Genomic DNA, 17,114 nt, shown 5'->3' with positions numbered 1-17,114 from the left:
AAAGACTGCGATGGAGCTCCGTATGCCACGGCAAACTGGCTGACACTGACGGCGGCGGTGCACAAATGCTGCGCAGCTAGCGCCATTCGACGGCCAACACCACGGTTCCTGGTGTGTCCGCTGTGCCGTGCGTGTGATCATTGCTTGTACAGCCCTCTCGCAGTGTCCGGAGCAAGTATGGTGGGTCTGACACACCGGTGTCAATGTGTTCTTTTTTCCATTTCCAGGAGTGTATTTTACGTGTACAAGAAGGGTAGTTTTGAACATGCGTATCTCGGAAACCGATAAAGATAATTAGAAAATTTTCAAGACCAGTATCTTGGGAACATATCATAAAATTTACCGTCATTTTCTGTGAGAAGCTGTCTAGGAATCCGCGACTCAGGATCAGTCCTCTGCTGAAGGCAGGAAAATGTTGAAAAACGCTTTTTTCGGTGTTCTCTCAGGAACCGCCCATGAATTTACGAAAATGCGTCAGTCATTCATTCAGTATTCATTCATTCATTCATTCATGGGTATACCAGTCAGTTTAATAAAATCACACATTTATCAAGGGTATACCAGTCATCAATCAATCTCTTTAATTTTTAGAAGGAAGGTCAGCGTTGGCCGTAATTTTGATGGTTTATTGACACCAAAATCGATTTTCAATCACATAGTGATCACCTTCAGTGCTGTAGAGTACAAATTAAACTCATAGGCAGTAACCAAAGCTAAGAAACGATCACAATAACATGTTTAATATTTGCGTGCATGTTGTACGTGTACGAGTAGGGTAAATTTAACCCTGTGTCTGAGAACATCAACAAAACTTTCAAGGTCTTCTAGATCCATATCTGAGGAACATATCGCAAAAACATCGGCCACATGCTCTGCTCAGCCATCTTGGAATCCTCGGATGGCTTTAACGGTAAAAATATAGTCAAAAAACCTTTTTTTGACATTTCGCGAGAAACCGCCCATAAACTTATGGTCCCTCTGACAGTCCCATCAAGGCCACCGTAGATCACATAAAATGCAAAAACAACCAAGCGATTCGCTCCATTTGCCTAAGCAGGAGGAAGAGTATAATATTCATACTTTTTTCCCTTTACTGTAGGACAGTGGCACTAAGACGATCCATCTGTGGGGTATACAAATGGTCGCAAACCCAAGGGTTGTCCAAAACACTTGACCCTACCTTTTTATCACCAACAGTACCCGAGGAATGAGCGCCAGAAAATGCTGTCGCATGCACACCAATTAATAGCAGCACTGTTGTTGAACTATTGCTGTTATGAACACAAACCGAAATACACCAAAGAAGGAAAAGTAACCTTCCGTAGGTAAGTACCAGAAAGGTCCAAAAATAATCATACTAGTAACAGCCGTAGAATGTATTGCCAAATATTGAGATGGTGAGATGGAGTGTAATACAGAGTTAACCGGTATCACTGCCCCCCCCCCCCCCCCCCCCGCCTCAACATCCCCTACCCACCGCCTCCCCCTCCATCCTACCTTTAATTCTTTAAGTTCCCATACATAAAATAGCTTCAAATGTCTGATTACTTCACAATTGAGCTAATGGGTTATACAAAATTGTTAAGGCTTTCGTGGCCACTTGTTGACAAACTGCCTATTGACTTCTGTCTCGGGTTCTTCGGCCGACGTTCATCTAATGATTTTGCTGACGTTTCGCCAGCACGAGTGGCTGGCATTGTCAAAGCTTCGTCTTTACGCCATGTTTGCGCAATATACGGCCGATTCTGAATCGGCTGGCGAAACGTCAGAAAAATCATTAGATGAACGTCGGCCGAAGAACTCGAGACAGAAGCTAATGGGTTATAACTTTAACTTTAAGCATGTAAAAGATTTATGGCTGTAGGCGCAAAACTCTTTTTCACGCATCTCTCCTAAACTGTGTGTCGTGCAACAGTAAAATTTTCCAGCTGGACCTACATTCAGTAGTATAAGTGGATACTTTCTGCAAAATGTGTTGCACATAAAGAAGTAATAAATTTGAATGTCATGTCTGATTTTGAAGTTTTACTGCATGAATAACGAAAACGTAGTAAATAGTAAACATTTTTCCTTTCATCGTTTTGCCGGGGATGTCAGCAAGAAAAAGTTTCGAAAAGTTCTGAAATAGTATGTTAGGTTTATTGAAAGTCGCAAAGCGCTCTCATTCTCAAATAATAGATGAATATAGCGTTAGTAATTTGCAAGCAATGAGTTATGCTGCCTCGAGATATGTACGCGGTTCCTAGCTGTAATGCACTTATTGAGTTAAACCTATGACATACGACTATTCCTCTTAATGAGTAAATTATGAACGCATTTTAAATGTTAACGATCGTCCAGTAATTCCAAGGAACATTGAAAATATAATTTATGCTGTACCCGGAAGTTATTGGCAACCAGTTACTAGAACGGGGCGATCATGTTAGCCATTTAGCAATATAGATTTATGGCGGTCTGAGTAACTGTGCCCTTATTATACAGAATGACAAACCATTGCGCTTATATTACAGTCAGCAACAGGAATCTGTAGTATTAATATACAAGGTGAGTCAGGAGGAAAGGTATATGCTTTGGGGGTGATAGTATTAGTGATTCTGAAAAAAAATCTTCGTATGGACGAATGCCCTGTTCCGGATGGTTTCCGAGATAGAACACATTTAATATCACTTTTGTACGTTTTTCTTTAGTATCTCAAAAACCCCACACTCCAGCGAAAAAGTGTCGCAGTACAAAATTAAAACTTAAATTTCCTGAAAAAAGGTCCTATTCATTTTTATCTCTAGAACTAATGGTTTGTGCGAATAGAGTGCGAGAATGTTGAAAATCTTCCTCGACGCGCATGCGCTGTAGCTTACGTAGTTTTTGTAGGCGAATTTGTGGATTACAATGTACCACAGTAGTGTGGAGCAAGTTGAGACGAACAGTTTGATACGGGCCTCTTGTCTATCGAGTCGCGAAACTACCTCAAATTGGCCTACAAAAATTACGTAAGGTACAGCGCATGCGCATACGTCGGGAAATCCCTGGCTGTCACACTGCATACTGTGATGCGGCAACAATGTGCAGTAGGCAGTACTTCTCTCACTTTCAGTGCTAATTGTGCCATGCACGCGGTAGCTACTGCTTTTCACAGAAACTGGTGCCTTTATCCCTTGTTTTCCTTCCTGACAAATAGGATTAAATGCAAAGACTGTCAAGTTTTCTCGTATTTTTGTTTGTGGTATCTGTTGATCTTCCAGATGTGGTAAGGGAACGTCGGTTAATGTAGTAAGCTGCTTTTTGTTTGTCTGTTTTTTTTGTTTCGTTTTTTATTATTTGCTCTCACTTTGCCCATTTGTGAAGTTTCGTGAAAGGTGATGTACCCCCCTCCCCCTCCTAATTTGAGGTCTACCCTGACCATTTTAAATAGAAAATATATTTACTAAACATACATAAAGCTTGTCTTCCATGTATTGCATTTTTTCTACATTATGTTAAAGTAACTGCTCACGCTGGAGTCCACGGACAAAGAACAAAAATCATTGGAAACCATATCGTCTTTACAGGCACTGAGTAGTGACCAAGGACACAGTCGATGCAATTACTCTTCTAAATGCGCCACAAATCGCTGCAAATGCAGAAATAGGAAAATATTGTGTAATTCCAAATATCATAAAAGCTTTATTTGTTGTTATAAGTGACTACCGGTTGTATTAGAAAAATTTATAAAGTGGATAGTTTGTACAAAGATTATATTTGTTATAAGTGACACTGATAAAATAAATAGATTGCTTACAGCTAGAAATTATACATATTCTTCCACTCTTTATTTATCTTCCGATTCTGTCTGAGGTGTCTACGCCACTTCGCAAACTGGCCACATCTCCAGCTCAAGGAAAAAATCGGACATCGTCCTTTCAATTTACAGCGATGTTGGCTATTTCCTGACTTACACAATTTGAATTTGTTCAGTCACATCTGCTTTTCTTCTTTCTTCGGAGTTTGCCCGATCGGTCCCAGCCACTTCGGGAACTGGCCGGTTGAATCCAGAAATCAGGAAACGATCGGACATTGGCCGGCCAATTTAAAGAGACATTGGCCACTTCATTACATGGCCGGCCAGTTCCCATTCTGCCGATTTCGGGGTTTGGTCGTAATATATATACTGCTAGAATTTCACTGTGAATCTATGTGCCATTTAGACGTTCTCCTCACAAGAATAATACTGTCCACACACTTCATCTTTGGTGTTTCCAGTTGCCGCGCAATTTCCGTCGCACACTGTGATACACTTGTTAACGTACCGCAGCAGAAATGTCTGCAAGAAATCCAGAAAATGTACTATCTTTCGACAGTCCGCTTTAGCTGTTGTGCAATGGTCAAAGCGGTGGTCGATGTGTGTAACTTACTTTTGAAGTGTGGTGCTCATACTTACAAGGAAAGGTCAACAGTGATGCGATCGACTTTTTGAAACCATCTCTGCGGTTGTGTAGGTTAAGATCCCAGTTATCTCACCCTGCAGCCATTCACACTGGTGGGCCCACATTTGCGGTAATTGACAAAAAAAATCGGAATTTTGTGTGATACTCGATAGCGTTATAAAAGTTGCATTGCAGAGCATGGTTGCGGGGTGTAATGGAGGCGGCATTAGTGTTCGGTCAGATTGTTAGCTGCCCTCTTTAATAATAATAATAAAAAAAAACCTAAGTGAATGGATCAATGCTGAACTTGAACGAGTGCCATGGGACATATGCCCCGAATAAATGCAACGAACGTCAATGAAAAAAAAAAGATAAAAGATAGGATACCAGTTTCACATGCAGAAGGATGTGGGTTCGAATATCTTGAGCTACACTTTTTTTTTTGTTTTTAAATCTTTATCGAAATGACTTCATTTTTATTCAATGAATTGGTTTAAATGTAATTTTTTCTATATGTCATTCTCTTTCCAATCGGACTTTTTTCGAATATGAATTTAATTTCATTTGTCTATTATAAAATTCAATTAGTTGACAATTCCTATCCATCAGTTATAGAACAAAAGACAAAATAATCTATTTATATTTGCGTAGTGGTGTGAAAAATGTATTTTTCTTACCAGTTGTAAAATTTCTTTAAATGGTAATCGTCATAAAAATATTTAAAACATAGCCTAAGCACCCACTGCACTATGGACAAAATAACGCAGATGGAAATTTAAATGAAAGACGCGTTTAGAAGTAAAACGAAATTCGAGCAAAGTAAGAAATAGATATAATGAACGCAATAATGTGGACGAAAAAACAGGGTGGTAAAGCAATAGAAATTAAATCGAAATTAGCACATAAAGTTAATTAGAACACGTGAATAAAGATTTTAAGTGGAGAAAGAATGATAGGAGTAAAAATGGGATAAATGAAGAAGTTAATATTATGATTGAAATTATGTGACAAAGGAATGGCATTAAAAATTAAATTTCAATCAATTAGTTGAATAAAAATTATGATGAAAATCATTTCGATAAATATTTAAAAATAAAAAAGTTGCACACATGACAAGATTCGAACCCATATCTTCCTGCTAGCTTAGTTGTGATCCTGTCCATTACACCACGTAACCACACTACATAATACAACTTTCTAATGCTATAGAGTGTCATACAAAATTCCGATTCTTTTTTTGTCAATTACTCGCAAACGAGGACCCGTCAGGGTGAATGGTCCAAATGGCTCTGAGCACTATGGGACTTAACATCTGAAGTCATCAGTCCCCTAGACTTAGAACTACTTAAACCTAACGACATCACACACATGCATGCCATAGGCAGGATTCGAACCCGCGACCGCAGCAGCAGCGCGGATCCAGACTAAAGCGCCTAGAACCGCTCGGCCACAGCGGCCGGCACAGGGTGAATGACTGCATTGTGTTGTACATGGGATCTTAACCTACATCACCGTGTAGATAGTTCCATAGAGTCGATCACACTGTTGGGGCCCTCTTCTTGTTAGGCACAAGACTTGGTCTGTGGACGCCTTCATTATTTTTGCGAGCGCTTGTGCTGTGAGTATGCCATCGTCAACGGATGCTTTTGCCCGCAGCTGGAGGAACTGGAGAGCGCGTTCGCGCAGACGCACTACCCGGACGTCTTCACCCGCGAGGACCTCGCCATGAAAATCAACCTCACGGAGGCCCGAGTGCAGGTCAGTACAACAAGCCGCTGCTCAACGCACTGCGTACTATTTCTGTTTCTTTCATCAGTTTTTTTTAGCCACCGCTGCATACTTCATAATTTATCAATAGAGAGTTTACTCTTAACTTTGATTTCTTAATTGGCGTTCACTGTACAGAAATGAAAAATGCCACGCTTCACTGTAACTCGCCTTTACTTCTCTTTGAATGGTGTATATACGTTTTATCACACTATTCAAATACGGCAAGGTGAAGGCATGTGAGAATCAAAAACGCAAGTACTGTATCACTAAAACGTTACGTGTCCTAAAAACACACAAAATATCTTGCTCTGAAAGCATTCGTTTAAAAGTTAACTTATTGGCAACCTAGGGAAATGGATCTTGTAAAATCTGAAAACTCTCAGTGTTACAAACATTAGATTCCTAAATGGCTCGAAATATTGTGTACTTGATGCTCTTTCGAATATTCGCACCGCCGGACAAAATTTAACCGACATTGGCTAAAGTTGTTACTGGGGACTTGCGATTCCCAGACAGATTAGATAATTTTTGCACGAGAGTGAATGATAGAACCCCGTTAAAGAAATTCAAAGACAGACTACAGAGCCTGTATATGTATAACTTGAAGTTTGCGACAGTTAATGTACCTGTCTTATTCGAATTACAAGAATTAAAACTTCTGGACTTAGATGATGTAGATGTAGATGTTAAGTGTGATAAAGGAGTATTTGGCTGCAGTAACATCGCTAGTACACTGAGGCGACATAACCCATGGGACGGCAATACTCAAATATACATATGGCGGTAATATTGCGGACAGAAAGTATGAAAGGGCAGTGCATTGGAGGCGGTGTCATTTGCACTGAGGTGATTCATGTGAAATGTTCATGGCCGCACGACGGAAATAGACTTTGAACACTGAATGGTAGTTGGAGTTGGACGCATGGGACATCCCATTTTGCAGATCGTCAGGAAATTCAATACTCCGAGATCCACAGTGTCAAGAGTGTGCCGAGATTACCATAGTTCAGTATGCCTCTCACTACGGACAACGCACTGGCCGACGGCATTCATTTAACGATCAAGAGCAGCGGTGTTTGCGTAAAGGTGTCAGTGCTAACAGACGAGCAATACTTCTTGAAACAACCACAGAAATCAATGCGGGACATACAACGAATGTATCCATTAGGACACTGCGACGAATCTGGCGCTAATGGACTATGACAGGAGGCGACGGACACGAGTACCTTTGATAACAGGGCAACATCGCCTGTAGCACCTCTCTCGGGCTTGTGGCCGTATCGGTTGGACCCGAGACAACTGGAAAACCCTGGCCTGGTCAGATAAATCCCGATTTCGGTTGGTGGGAGCTTATGGTACGGTTCGAGTGTGGCACAGACCTCACAGAGCCAACGACCCAAGTTGTCAGCAACGCACTGTGCAAGCTGGTGGTGGCACCATAATGGTTCAAATGGCTCTGAGAGCTATGGGACTTAACTTCTGAGATCATCAGTCCCCTAGAGCTTAGAACTACTTAAACCTAACTAACCTAAGGACATCACACACATCCACGCCCGAGCAAGGATTCGATCCTGCGACCGTAGCGGTCGCGCGGTTCCAGACAGCGCCTAGAACCGCTCGGGCACCATAATGATGTAGGCTGTATTTACATGGGATGGACAGCGTCATCTGGTTGTTCGGCTATTTGGAGACAGTTGGCACGCATTCATCGACGACTATGGAATTTTTATGGATGACAATGCGGGTTGTGACTGGGCCACAGTTGTTCGCTATTGGTTTGAAGAATATTCTGGACTGAAACTTCCTTGCAGATTAAAACTGTGGCCGGGCCGAGACTCGAACTCGGGACCTTTGCCTTTTGCGGGCAAGTGCTCTACCATCTGAGCTACCCAAGCACGACTCACGACCCGTCCACACAGCTTCAATTCTGCCAGTACCTCGTCTCCCAACTCCCGGAGGAAAGGGTGTGTTGCTTCTGCAAGGTTCGCAGGAGAGCTTCTGTGAAGTTTGGAAGTTGGGAGACAAGGTACTGGCAGAAGTAAAGCTGTGAGAACGGGTCATGAGTCGTGCCTGGGTAGCTCAGATAGTGGAGCACTTGCCCGTGAAAGGCAAAGGTCCCGAGTTCGAGTCTCGGTCCGGCACACAGTTTTAATCTGCCAGGAAGTTTTATATCAGTGCACACGCCGCTGCAGAATGAAAATCTCATTCCGGAAACATTCTGGACTGTTCAAGCGAATCATTTGATCACCAAAATCGCGTGACGTGAATCCCAATGAACATTTATGGGACATAATCGAAAGGTCAGTTCGTGTCCAGAATCCAGTACCGCCAACACTCCCGCAATTATGGACGGCTATAAAGGAAGCATGGCTCAGTATTTTTTGCAGGGGACTTCCTACGACTTGCAGAGACCACGCCACGTCGAGTTTCAGCATTACCCCAGGCGAAAAGAGGTCCAACACGATATCTGAAAGTATCACGTGAGTTTTATCACCTCAGTGTAAAGCTCTATGGTGTTCACTCCAACCTTCGGCTTTACTTACATCCGCATTTCCGGTTTTTGACGACAAAACGCGTCCAGCACTGCCGCACTGACAGCAGGAGCCACCGGCACGGAGTTGTCAGCCTCGGAGCTAGCGGGCAGACCCGCGACCTCGTCCCGTGGGACTGGGTAATCAGGCGGCAGATGTTGGCTCGCGGAGGGGCGGGGAGCGGAGGGAGGGGCGGGGGAGGGGAGGCGCTAATCCCATCGGCCCGCACACCCTGATTGCCGCCGGCGGGGGTGGAGGCGCCAACTTCCGCCCCCGACCTCTTAGCGGCTCCCCGCCTTGACGATATATATATATACCGCCACTGGACCGCGGCGTGTCTGCGGGCGTTCGTGCAACTACGTTCCTCGCAGCCGCCCTGCGTACGAGCCAGTCGTTTCCATGACTACAGGCACGTCAGACAGTGTCACAGTTCCGCTAGTACTGCGGCTCTGAAAAATAAAATTCATGGATGATGTTCGCAAAATCACTGTATTAAAATAGTCTCCCCCTGAATAAAAACATAACTAAAATTGTTCCAAGAGTGTTTTGAAACAACCACTGTAGTACTTTTTTGACGTTTCATTTAGTACTGCAGTACAATTTCCTCGGTTGTCTTTAATTGCGTGACAGTGGTGTCCTATCACTGCCAATTTCAACAAGGGGAACCACCAGAAGTCGGCTGGGCCCAAATTCGGCGAATATGGTGGCCGATCCAGGCCTGTGATCCATTTTCTGGCCAAAACCTCATCCATAATCTTCGCTTTGTGGGCTGTCATTTCGTCATGGAGGGGCAACCAGGAACATTCCCCTCGGTATTCGGGTCGAATTCGACGAATTCTCGCCCACAAGCGCTGGAGGATTCTTACTTTGATGTTGCCTTACTGCTCCTCTGGCAATTTCCGACGAATGTCAGACACGTACTGCTACACTCGCTGCCAAGATGCCTGCTACAGAAACGCTAGCGACTTGACTTTGTGCACAGATGTTTTTGAAACTTCAAGGATCGTAACACCACAGCTCGCCCTGAGATAGCACTGCAGTCTGGAATTTCACACAAGCTGTTCTAATTTGAACTGGTACACGCAGTGTGTTTCGAATATGTGCCGACCAGCTAGTGACAGAGATGGGCGATGTTAACATAAGCATTAACTGTTTGTTGATGAGTCGTAATCTGTCATGCGCTGTTCTCACTGAGGCGATACGATATGCGATGCGACACGCGATGCGACTGGCGATTCTACGTAGAAGCAACCCTGATCGCTGGAGTGCGTAGAAATGAATTTGAAGGGATTTAATTGGTTCATATCGGGACAGCTGCGATATACAACACTTATACGATTCTCTGTCGCATTGATTGGCACAGTACTAGGTCCACGCAGCTGTATCGAGCGATACAAGAGGAGGAAAAGTACGAGTCGTGCCTAAAGGAAAAGAAAACAAAATTCTTTCATGTAGACGAAGCAATGCTGCAACCGTCTCTGAGGTTGGTTTCTCAGCATACCTTTTACATTTGGCGTAAAAAATTATAACCACTGTTTCGGGATTCGCATATTTTCTCCGCCATGCAATCTTTCTTATAGGCTTTTGAGGAAACTGCTCGGTGAAAATATTATTTTATTGCAGAGGATTCTCTCATATCACAGTTTGATAGTGAACTGTTTCCTTCACTCCGTTGCCCATGGTTATTACGATAATTTGAAATTAAGCAAAACACGGTGCATATGTTAAAAGTTTGCAATAAGAATGTAGCTATTGGAGACTTGCCGTTTGGTGCATTTTGGTCATAAAGTGCTGTGTACTAAATGTAGCTAAAATATGGAAATTGTTTTTATTGCTGGAAGGAGAGCCATAATTCTTTCCAGTCTCGAGTAAATACGTTGAACATTTTGAAGTTGTCTGTGATGAGGTTGACGACGACACATCACACTCGAGGCTATTGCCGCCTGCTGGGTCTTGTTGCTTGTCGTATCGCTCCTGTGGAAACACAAATGTCGCACGGATAACCGCCGCATCACGCAACCTTTGTTGCAACGTGTCGTATCGCATATCGTATGGCCTCAATGACTACCGCGCAAAGTGCCCATTCTAATGTTCCTTTTAGCGCACACCAAGAGTCCGAGGAGTTGTGCAGACTACCTAAACTCGCGGGCCCCACTATGCAGCTGCATGTTGCATGGAACTGAAAGCAAGTCTACACTGAGGTGTCAAATGTCATGGGATGCCTCCTAATATCTTGTCGGACCGCCTTTGCCCCATGTAGTGCGGCAACTCGACGTGGCATGGACTCAACAATCCGTTGAAGTCTCCAGCGGAAATACTGATCCATGCTGCCTCTGCAGCCGACCATAATTGCGAAAGTGTTGCCGGTGCAGGATTTTGTGCACGAACTGACCTCTCTCGACTATGTCCCACAAATGTTCGATGGGGTTCATGTTGGGCGATCTGAGTGGCCAAATCATTCGCTCTAACTGTCCAGAACGTCCTAAAGACCAGTCATGAACAACTGCAGCGCTGTGACATGGACCACTGTCAACAACAAAAATTCCATCGTTGTTTGGGAACAAACGGTCTCCAAGTAGCTGAACATAACCATTTCCAGTGGACATCGGTTCAGCTGGACCAGAGGACCCAGTCCATGCCAGGTAAACACAGACCATACCATTACGGACTAACCTCCAGCTTGCACAGTGCCTTGTTGACAACTTGGAAACTGTAGGGCGCAATTCGCTAGATATATCGGTGGAATACACTATGTGATCAAAAGTATCCGGACACCTGCCTGAAAATGACTTACTAGTTCGTGGCGCCTCCATCGGCAATGCTGGAATTCAGTATGGTGTTGGCCCACCCTTAGCCTTGATGACAGCTTCCACTCTCGCAGGTGTACGTTCAATCAGGTGCTGGAAGGTTTCTTGGGGAATTACAGCCTATTCTTCACAGAGTGCTGCACTGAGGAGAGGTATCGATGTCGGTCGGTGATGCCTGGCACGAAGCCGGTGTTCCAAAACATCCCGAAGGTGTTCGGTAGGATTCATGTCAGGACTCTGTACAGGCCAGTCCATTACAGGGGTGCTGTTGTCGTGTAACCACTCCGCCACAGGTGTTCGATCGTGTTGAAAGATGCAGTCGCCGTCCCCGAATTGCTCCTCAACAATGGGAAGCAAGAAGCTGCTTAAAACATCAATGTATGCCTGTGCTGTGATAGTGCCAAGCAAAAGAACAAGGGGGGCAAGTCCCCTCTATGAAAAACACGACCACACCATAACACCACCGCCTCCGAATTTTCTGTTGACACTACACATGCTGTCAGATGACGTTCATCGGGCATTCGCCTTATTCACACGCTACCATCGGATCGCCACATTGTGTACTGTGAATCGTCACTCCACATAACGTCCAATGTTTACGCTCCTTACACCAAGCGAGGCGTAGTTTGACATTTACCGGCGTGATGTGTGGTTTATGAGCCGCTTGATCATGAAATCCAAGTTTTCTCACTTCCCGCCTAAGTGTCATAGTACTTGCACTGGATCCTGATGCAGTTTGGAATTCCTGTGTGATGTCTGGATAGATGTCAGCCTATTACACATTACGACCGTTTTCAACTGTCGGTAGTCTCTGTCAGTCAACAGACGAGGTCGGGCTGTACGATTTTGAGCTGTACATGTCCCTTCACGTTTCCACTTCACTATGACATCGCAAACAGTGGACCTAGGGATGTGTAGAAGTGTGCAAATCTCGCGTACAGACGTATGACACAAGTGACACCCAATCACCTGACCACGTTCGAAGTCCGTGAGTTCCACGGAGCTTCCTATTCTGCTTTCTCACGATGTCTAATGACTACTGAGTCCGTTGATATGGAGTACCTGGCAGTAGGTGGCAGCAAAATGCACCTAGTATGAAAAACGTATGTTTTCGGGGGTGTCAGGATACTTTTCATCACATAGTGCGTTTCTCAATCCGCCAGTGGCCCATATCCAAGCGCGAGGTACAGCTCGTATCAATTTGACGACCGAAAATTTCGACTTGTATTTAATGAGCTTTGAAATTTTTTTACCTTTTTACTAAGGTGCACTGACGTACTTTATTGCTCCTATTGCAAACATATTGGAGATGTTCCCCAATAAATAAGTTACCTTTTGTGGTCTTACCAGCTGTTACACCTGAAGACCTTTTTCCAGCAATAACGGTGAGCAAGGAACACAGGTAGGTCTCATCTCGGCAGTGTACTATTTGAGGTGGTGCGTCCTTGTCTTCATCTGCGTCGGCCGCTATGGTCGAGCGGTTCTAGGCGCTTCAGTCTGGAACCGCGCTGCTGCTACGGTCGCAGTTTCGAATCCTGCCTCGGGCATGGATGTGTGTGCTATCCTTAGGTTAGTTACGTTTAAGTAGTTCTAAGTCTAGGGGATTGATGACCTCAGATTTTAAGTCCCATAGTGCTTAGAGCCAATTGAACCATTTGAACTTCATCTGATCTTCGAACTGACTTACTTGGTCTGCTGTTGGGGTGGACACAGAACTCGCCATTTTCAGGCAGAGACGACATTCCGAGAGGTGGTGGTGGTACAGTCTTGATACTTGCTCAGCTAACAAGGAGAGGTCACCAGAGGGGGGGGGGGGGCTGACTTTTTGAGACAATTTGTACAGTGGTGTAGATTAGGGTCCTAGGTGTTGGTTCAAATGGCTCTGAGCACTGTGGGACTTAACATCTTAGGTCATCAGTCCCCTAGAACTTAGAACTACTTAAACCTAACTAACCTAAGGACATCACACACATTCATGCCCGAGGCAGGATTCGAACCTGCGACCGTAGCAGTCCCACGGTTCCGGACTGCAGCGCCTAGAACCGCACGGCCACCGCGGCCGGCCCGGTCCCAGGTGTCACACCCGGCATTCACTCACCCTGTTGGGCGCTCATTTGCGACTAATCTACAAAAAATAATTTCAGGATGTGTTGTGACTGTGTAACCATTCACATAGTGCACCATGGCGTCATTACCAATAGGTCGCGCGGAATAGCGTTTATGTTTATTGACTAGTATGCTGGAGATTGTTGGTTCAAATTACGTTAGAGGTTTTCCGTTTTTTTTACATCCTTATCGGGACGACTGCATATATATTATATTTAATTTTTTTATTTCTGATCCTTTTCTGCATAATTTTAATCATCGTATTAAATGTTTTATTTGTTATCAGTTTTTTACGTCTGATATTATTTTTGGAATATGATTTCAACGTTTAAAAACACCGATATATCGGTTAGGAAACAAAAGACAAGATAATTCGTCTATTTTTATGTGAAATGGTGTCAAAAATTAATTTTTCGTTACTAGATGAAATTTTTTGGATCGTGATTGTGAAACAAACATTTAAAATATAAATTCTTCTCGCACCATGAAGAAAATGTTGCAGATGAAGTCTTAAACGAGAGAATATTTCATGAATAAAACGCAATTGATACCATGTGAGTAATAGAAACAACGATTGCAATAACATAGACGGAAATATGAAACGTCGAAAAGGCAGGAAAAAATCGAAGTAAATGCATCCAGATAATTCGGTTCTGTATTATTTTCAGTGCTCTAGTCTATCACAAGAAATTCTTGTCGATTACTTCCAGAAGACGGCCCACCAGGGTGAATGGCTGTAGGGTACGATACCTGGGATGGTGACCTACATAATACAGGTTGTTCAAAAAGTCGATCGTACCTCTGGGGACATCACCTCGTAACTAGCCGAGCGAGAGACACTACTATAGTTCGTTGAACTCCATATATCAAGACCTATGCTGCAGCTAGCAGGATTTACTGGGTGCTGATCCAGAGGTAGTTCGTACCGTAAAGTAAAATTGCCTTCCCGGCACCACGCTTGAACGCAACACGCTTCCAGTGCCTTCCATTGTGGAGAGTGAGCGCAGCGCAGTGCAGCGCGTCTTCCGGCTGCGCCGTGAGCTGCCGGTGTAGAGTTGCGCGCCCTGCTCGGGGAACCCCCGGGGCGCGCTGCGGGGCGCCCGCATGGGCCATTTGCCGTGACGTCACGCAGGACAGCAGGCCGGGATAAGCGCGCCCAAACACCGGCGCTAATCCGTCGCCTGCAGGGGGTGGCCGGCACCCCACCCCACCCCTCTGTTGTTCCGTCGCTGCTGTACGCCCATTACCTTCGGCTTCTGTGGCCGTTGAACTCGACCACATTGACAAACACTGACCTTCTGTCGTTGCGTTTCGGCAGTATATCGAATGTTTAAAATGGGGCAGAAACTGAAGCTGTAACAGCAACATAAACGTACAACCCTAATAGCTATTGTCTGGATGTATTTACATCAGCTACGAAGTGTCTGCTCAAGAAGCATAGAAGTAGGCCCACCCTTTGAAAGATCACATTGTTCACTTTGAAGTGCTGTGAATGGTGTAGAATTGGATCAGGTGGTCACGTGACGCTCTGCCTCTGACCTAAATCAGTGATATGTACAGTTTCCTATACTAAGGATACGATTTCTACTGGTACTATCAGCAGCACAGAAAATCATCGCTGGCTGGAATATATTCGTTTGTCCCCGGGCGGTGCCATACTTTCGCGTGTGTCACGTCTGCTTTCGTACATGCACAACAAGTGGGTAAAAGTGCCAGCACTGGAGGAAAGAGTCGGCACTGTTATCCCCTCACCAGTCTCTCCTATCGGCAGTCATAATGCGGGGGCAAGGCACGACTTCTACCGTTCCCCTCGCCACAGCGCGAAACGTCACCTTATCTTGATCAAAAAGCAAGTGCCAGTCGGTTGCATGGAACCATAGCAGCAAGAGGTGGTCAACGTTGAGACGTGACATAATGACGCAAAGGAGCTATTGTGTTTGGGATGAGACCGTGAGCACAATGTGAATGAGTTGCCCGATCTTGTTGCTCTTCCTTCTCTTCTTCTTTTCACTCTGTTTCTTTCTCCGGAGTCGTGTAGTAAATAAACAAACACCGCTTGGATTACAACTTCTTATTACCGACTACCGGTTTCGGTACGCGCCGCATATCATGTTCAGGTCTGGCGCCGCAAAGTGCAGTTCAACAGTGTAAAATCTGCAGCACAGATCCAGATGGTGTCTGTTCATTTATTGTAACAAGAGACGATGGTTCCTACGACAAGCTGTTAATTATGAAATTGTTATAAGGGTTGAAGCAATGTTAGTCATAGTTGGTTGCTGGATCCCCTTCCTCATGCCACCATTCTCCCCAGCACGGAACCTGTGTACCTCCTTTCATGAGTACACTGTAGTTACTCGCATTTTCCAGGATGATCATTGTCATCTTCACAGGGGTAGAAGCATACGTTCCTGGGTCGATACACACATGCCGAATCGAGACCATTTTCAATTTTAGAGGCTGTGTTACACCATATTAGCTTGACGTCGCCGGGATGGGAAGGGGAGGAAATTTTTTGTCCTGTGTGAACTTTATACTTGCCTGTACCAGGAAACGACTTTTTGAGGTGATCAGGTACAACCACGCTCCAGACTAAGTGTTGTTACTCGTACTGCAAGCACGAAAAACGATCACAGGTAAAGCCTTCAACAACCGCGACCGTTTGCTATTGGTGTATTAAATTTATTGACGGGTAGAAGATGGAGTGACAGGTGACGGAAAAGGTGCCAGAACGTAACACACAAAGTACTAAAGCTGAGTAAGTACATTAACTGATCGAAAGTATGCGGCACATATTAGTAGACGTTAATACAGAATGTCTCCTCCTTTCGCCTTTATGATGGATTGAACTCTGCTGGGGACGCTTTCAGTGAGGTGTCTGAGTGTCTGTGGAGGAATGACAGCCTATTCTCCTTCAAGAGGGGAAACCAGTGAAGGTAGCGATGTTGGACGCTGGAGGCTGGGGGAAGTCGATATTCTAACTTATGCCATACGTGTTTCATCCAGTCAGAATTCTCTGCAGTCTAGTCCATTCGGGCAGTGGAATCGCCCAAAATCAGTTGTCCCTCAAACGCTGCTCACAGTTATCATTGTCCTGCTGGTACAAATAGTTACCATTTCCGAAATGTTACTCTACTGTAAGCAATACACAATGCTGTAAAATGTTTTCATTTTCTTCCGTATAAAAGGGTGTATTAAGCGGAATAAGTGTACCACACTCTAACCACGAAATAAACATACCATAGCACCATTCCTCCGCACTTGGCACTACACAGGAGAGCTGGTAACTTTCTCCAGGCATTCACCATACTCAAACCCTTCCATTGGATTTGCATCAGGGTATACCATGGTTCATTACCCCAAATCGCTCTTATCCATTCATAATAGGCGCAAACACAACCATTATACCACTCCGGTCGGATTTTCAGATCACTATTCGATAAGTAATGCGACACATTTTTTCCTGAAAGCAGGTTGGCTTATTTCAGAGTTCCATATTCCTC

The 17,114-nt window shown here is 44.5% G+C and overlaps 1 protein-coding gene across 1 annotated transcript in view; it reads left to right on the top strand.

Annotated features, from left to right (window-relative positions):
* The window catches only part of LOC126455913 (homeobox protein unc-4 homolog), a 476,524-nt gene that overhangs the window by 157,614 nt on the left and 301,796 nt on the right, over positions 1-17,114 (top strand). The window contains exon 5 of the mRNA XM_050091671.1: positions 6,057-6,158. Coding sequence (XP_049947628.1) covers positions 6,057-6,158 — 102 coding nt within the window. The remainder of the gene's footprint in view (positions 1-6,056; positions 6,159-17,114) is intronic.

The sequence above is a fragment of the Schistocerca serialis genome, chromosome 2, assembly GCF_023864345.2.
Source record: "Schistocerca serialis cubense isolate TAMUIC-IGC-003099 chromosome 2, iqSchSeri2.2, whole genome shotgun sequence".
NCBI lineage: Eukaryota > Metazoa > Arthropoda > Insecta > Orthoptera > Acrididae > Schistocerca > Schistocerca serialis.
The sequence above is the reverse complement of the archived record's forward strand: the minus strand, read 5'-3'. Positions and strand labels throughout refer to the sequence as shown.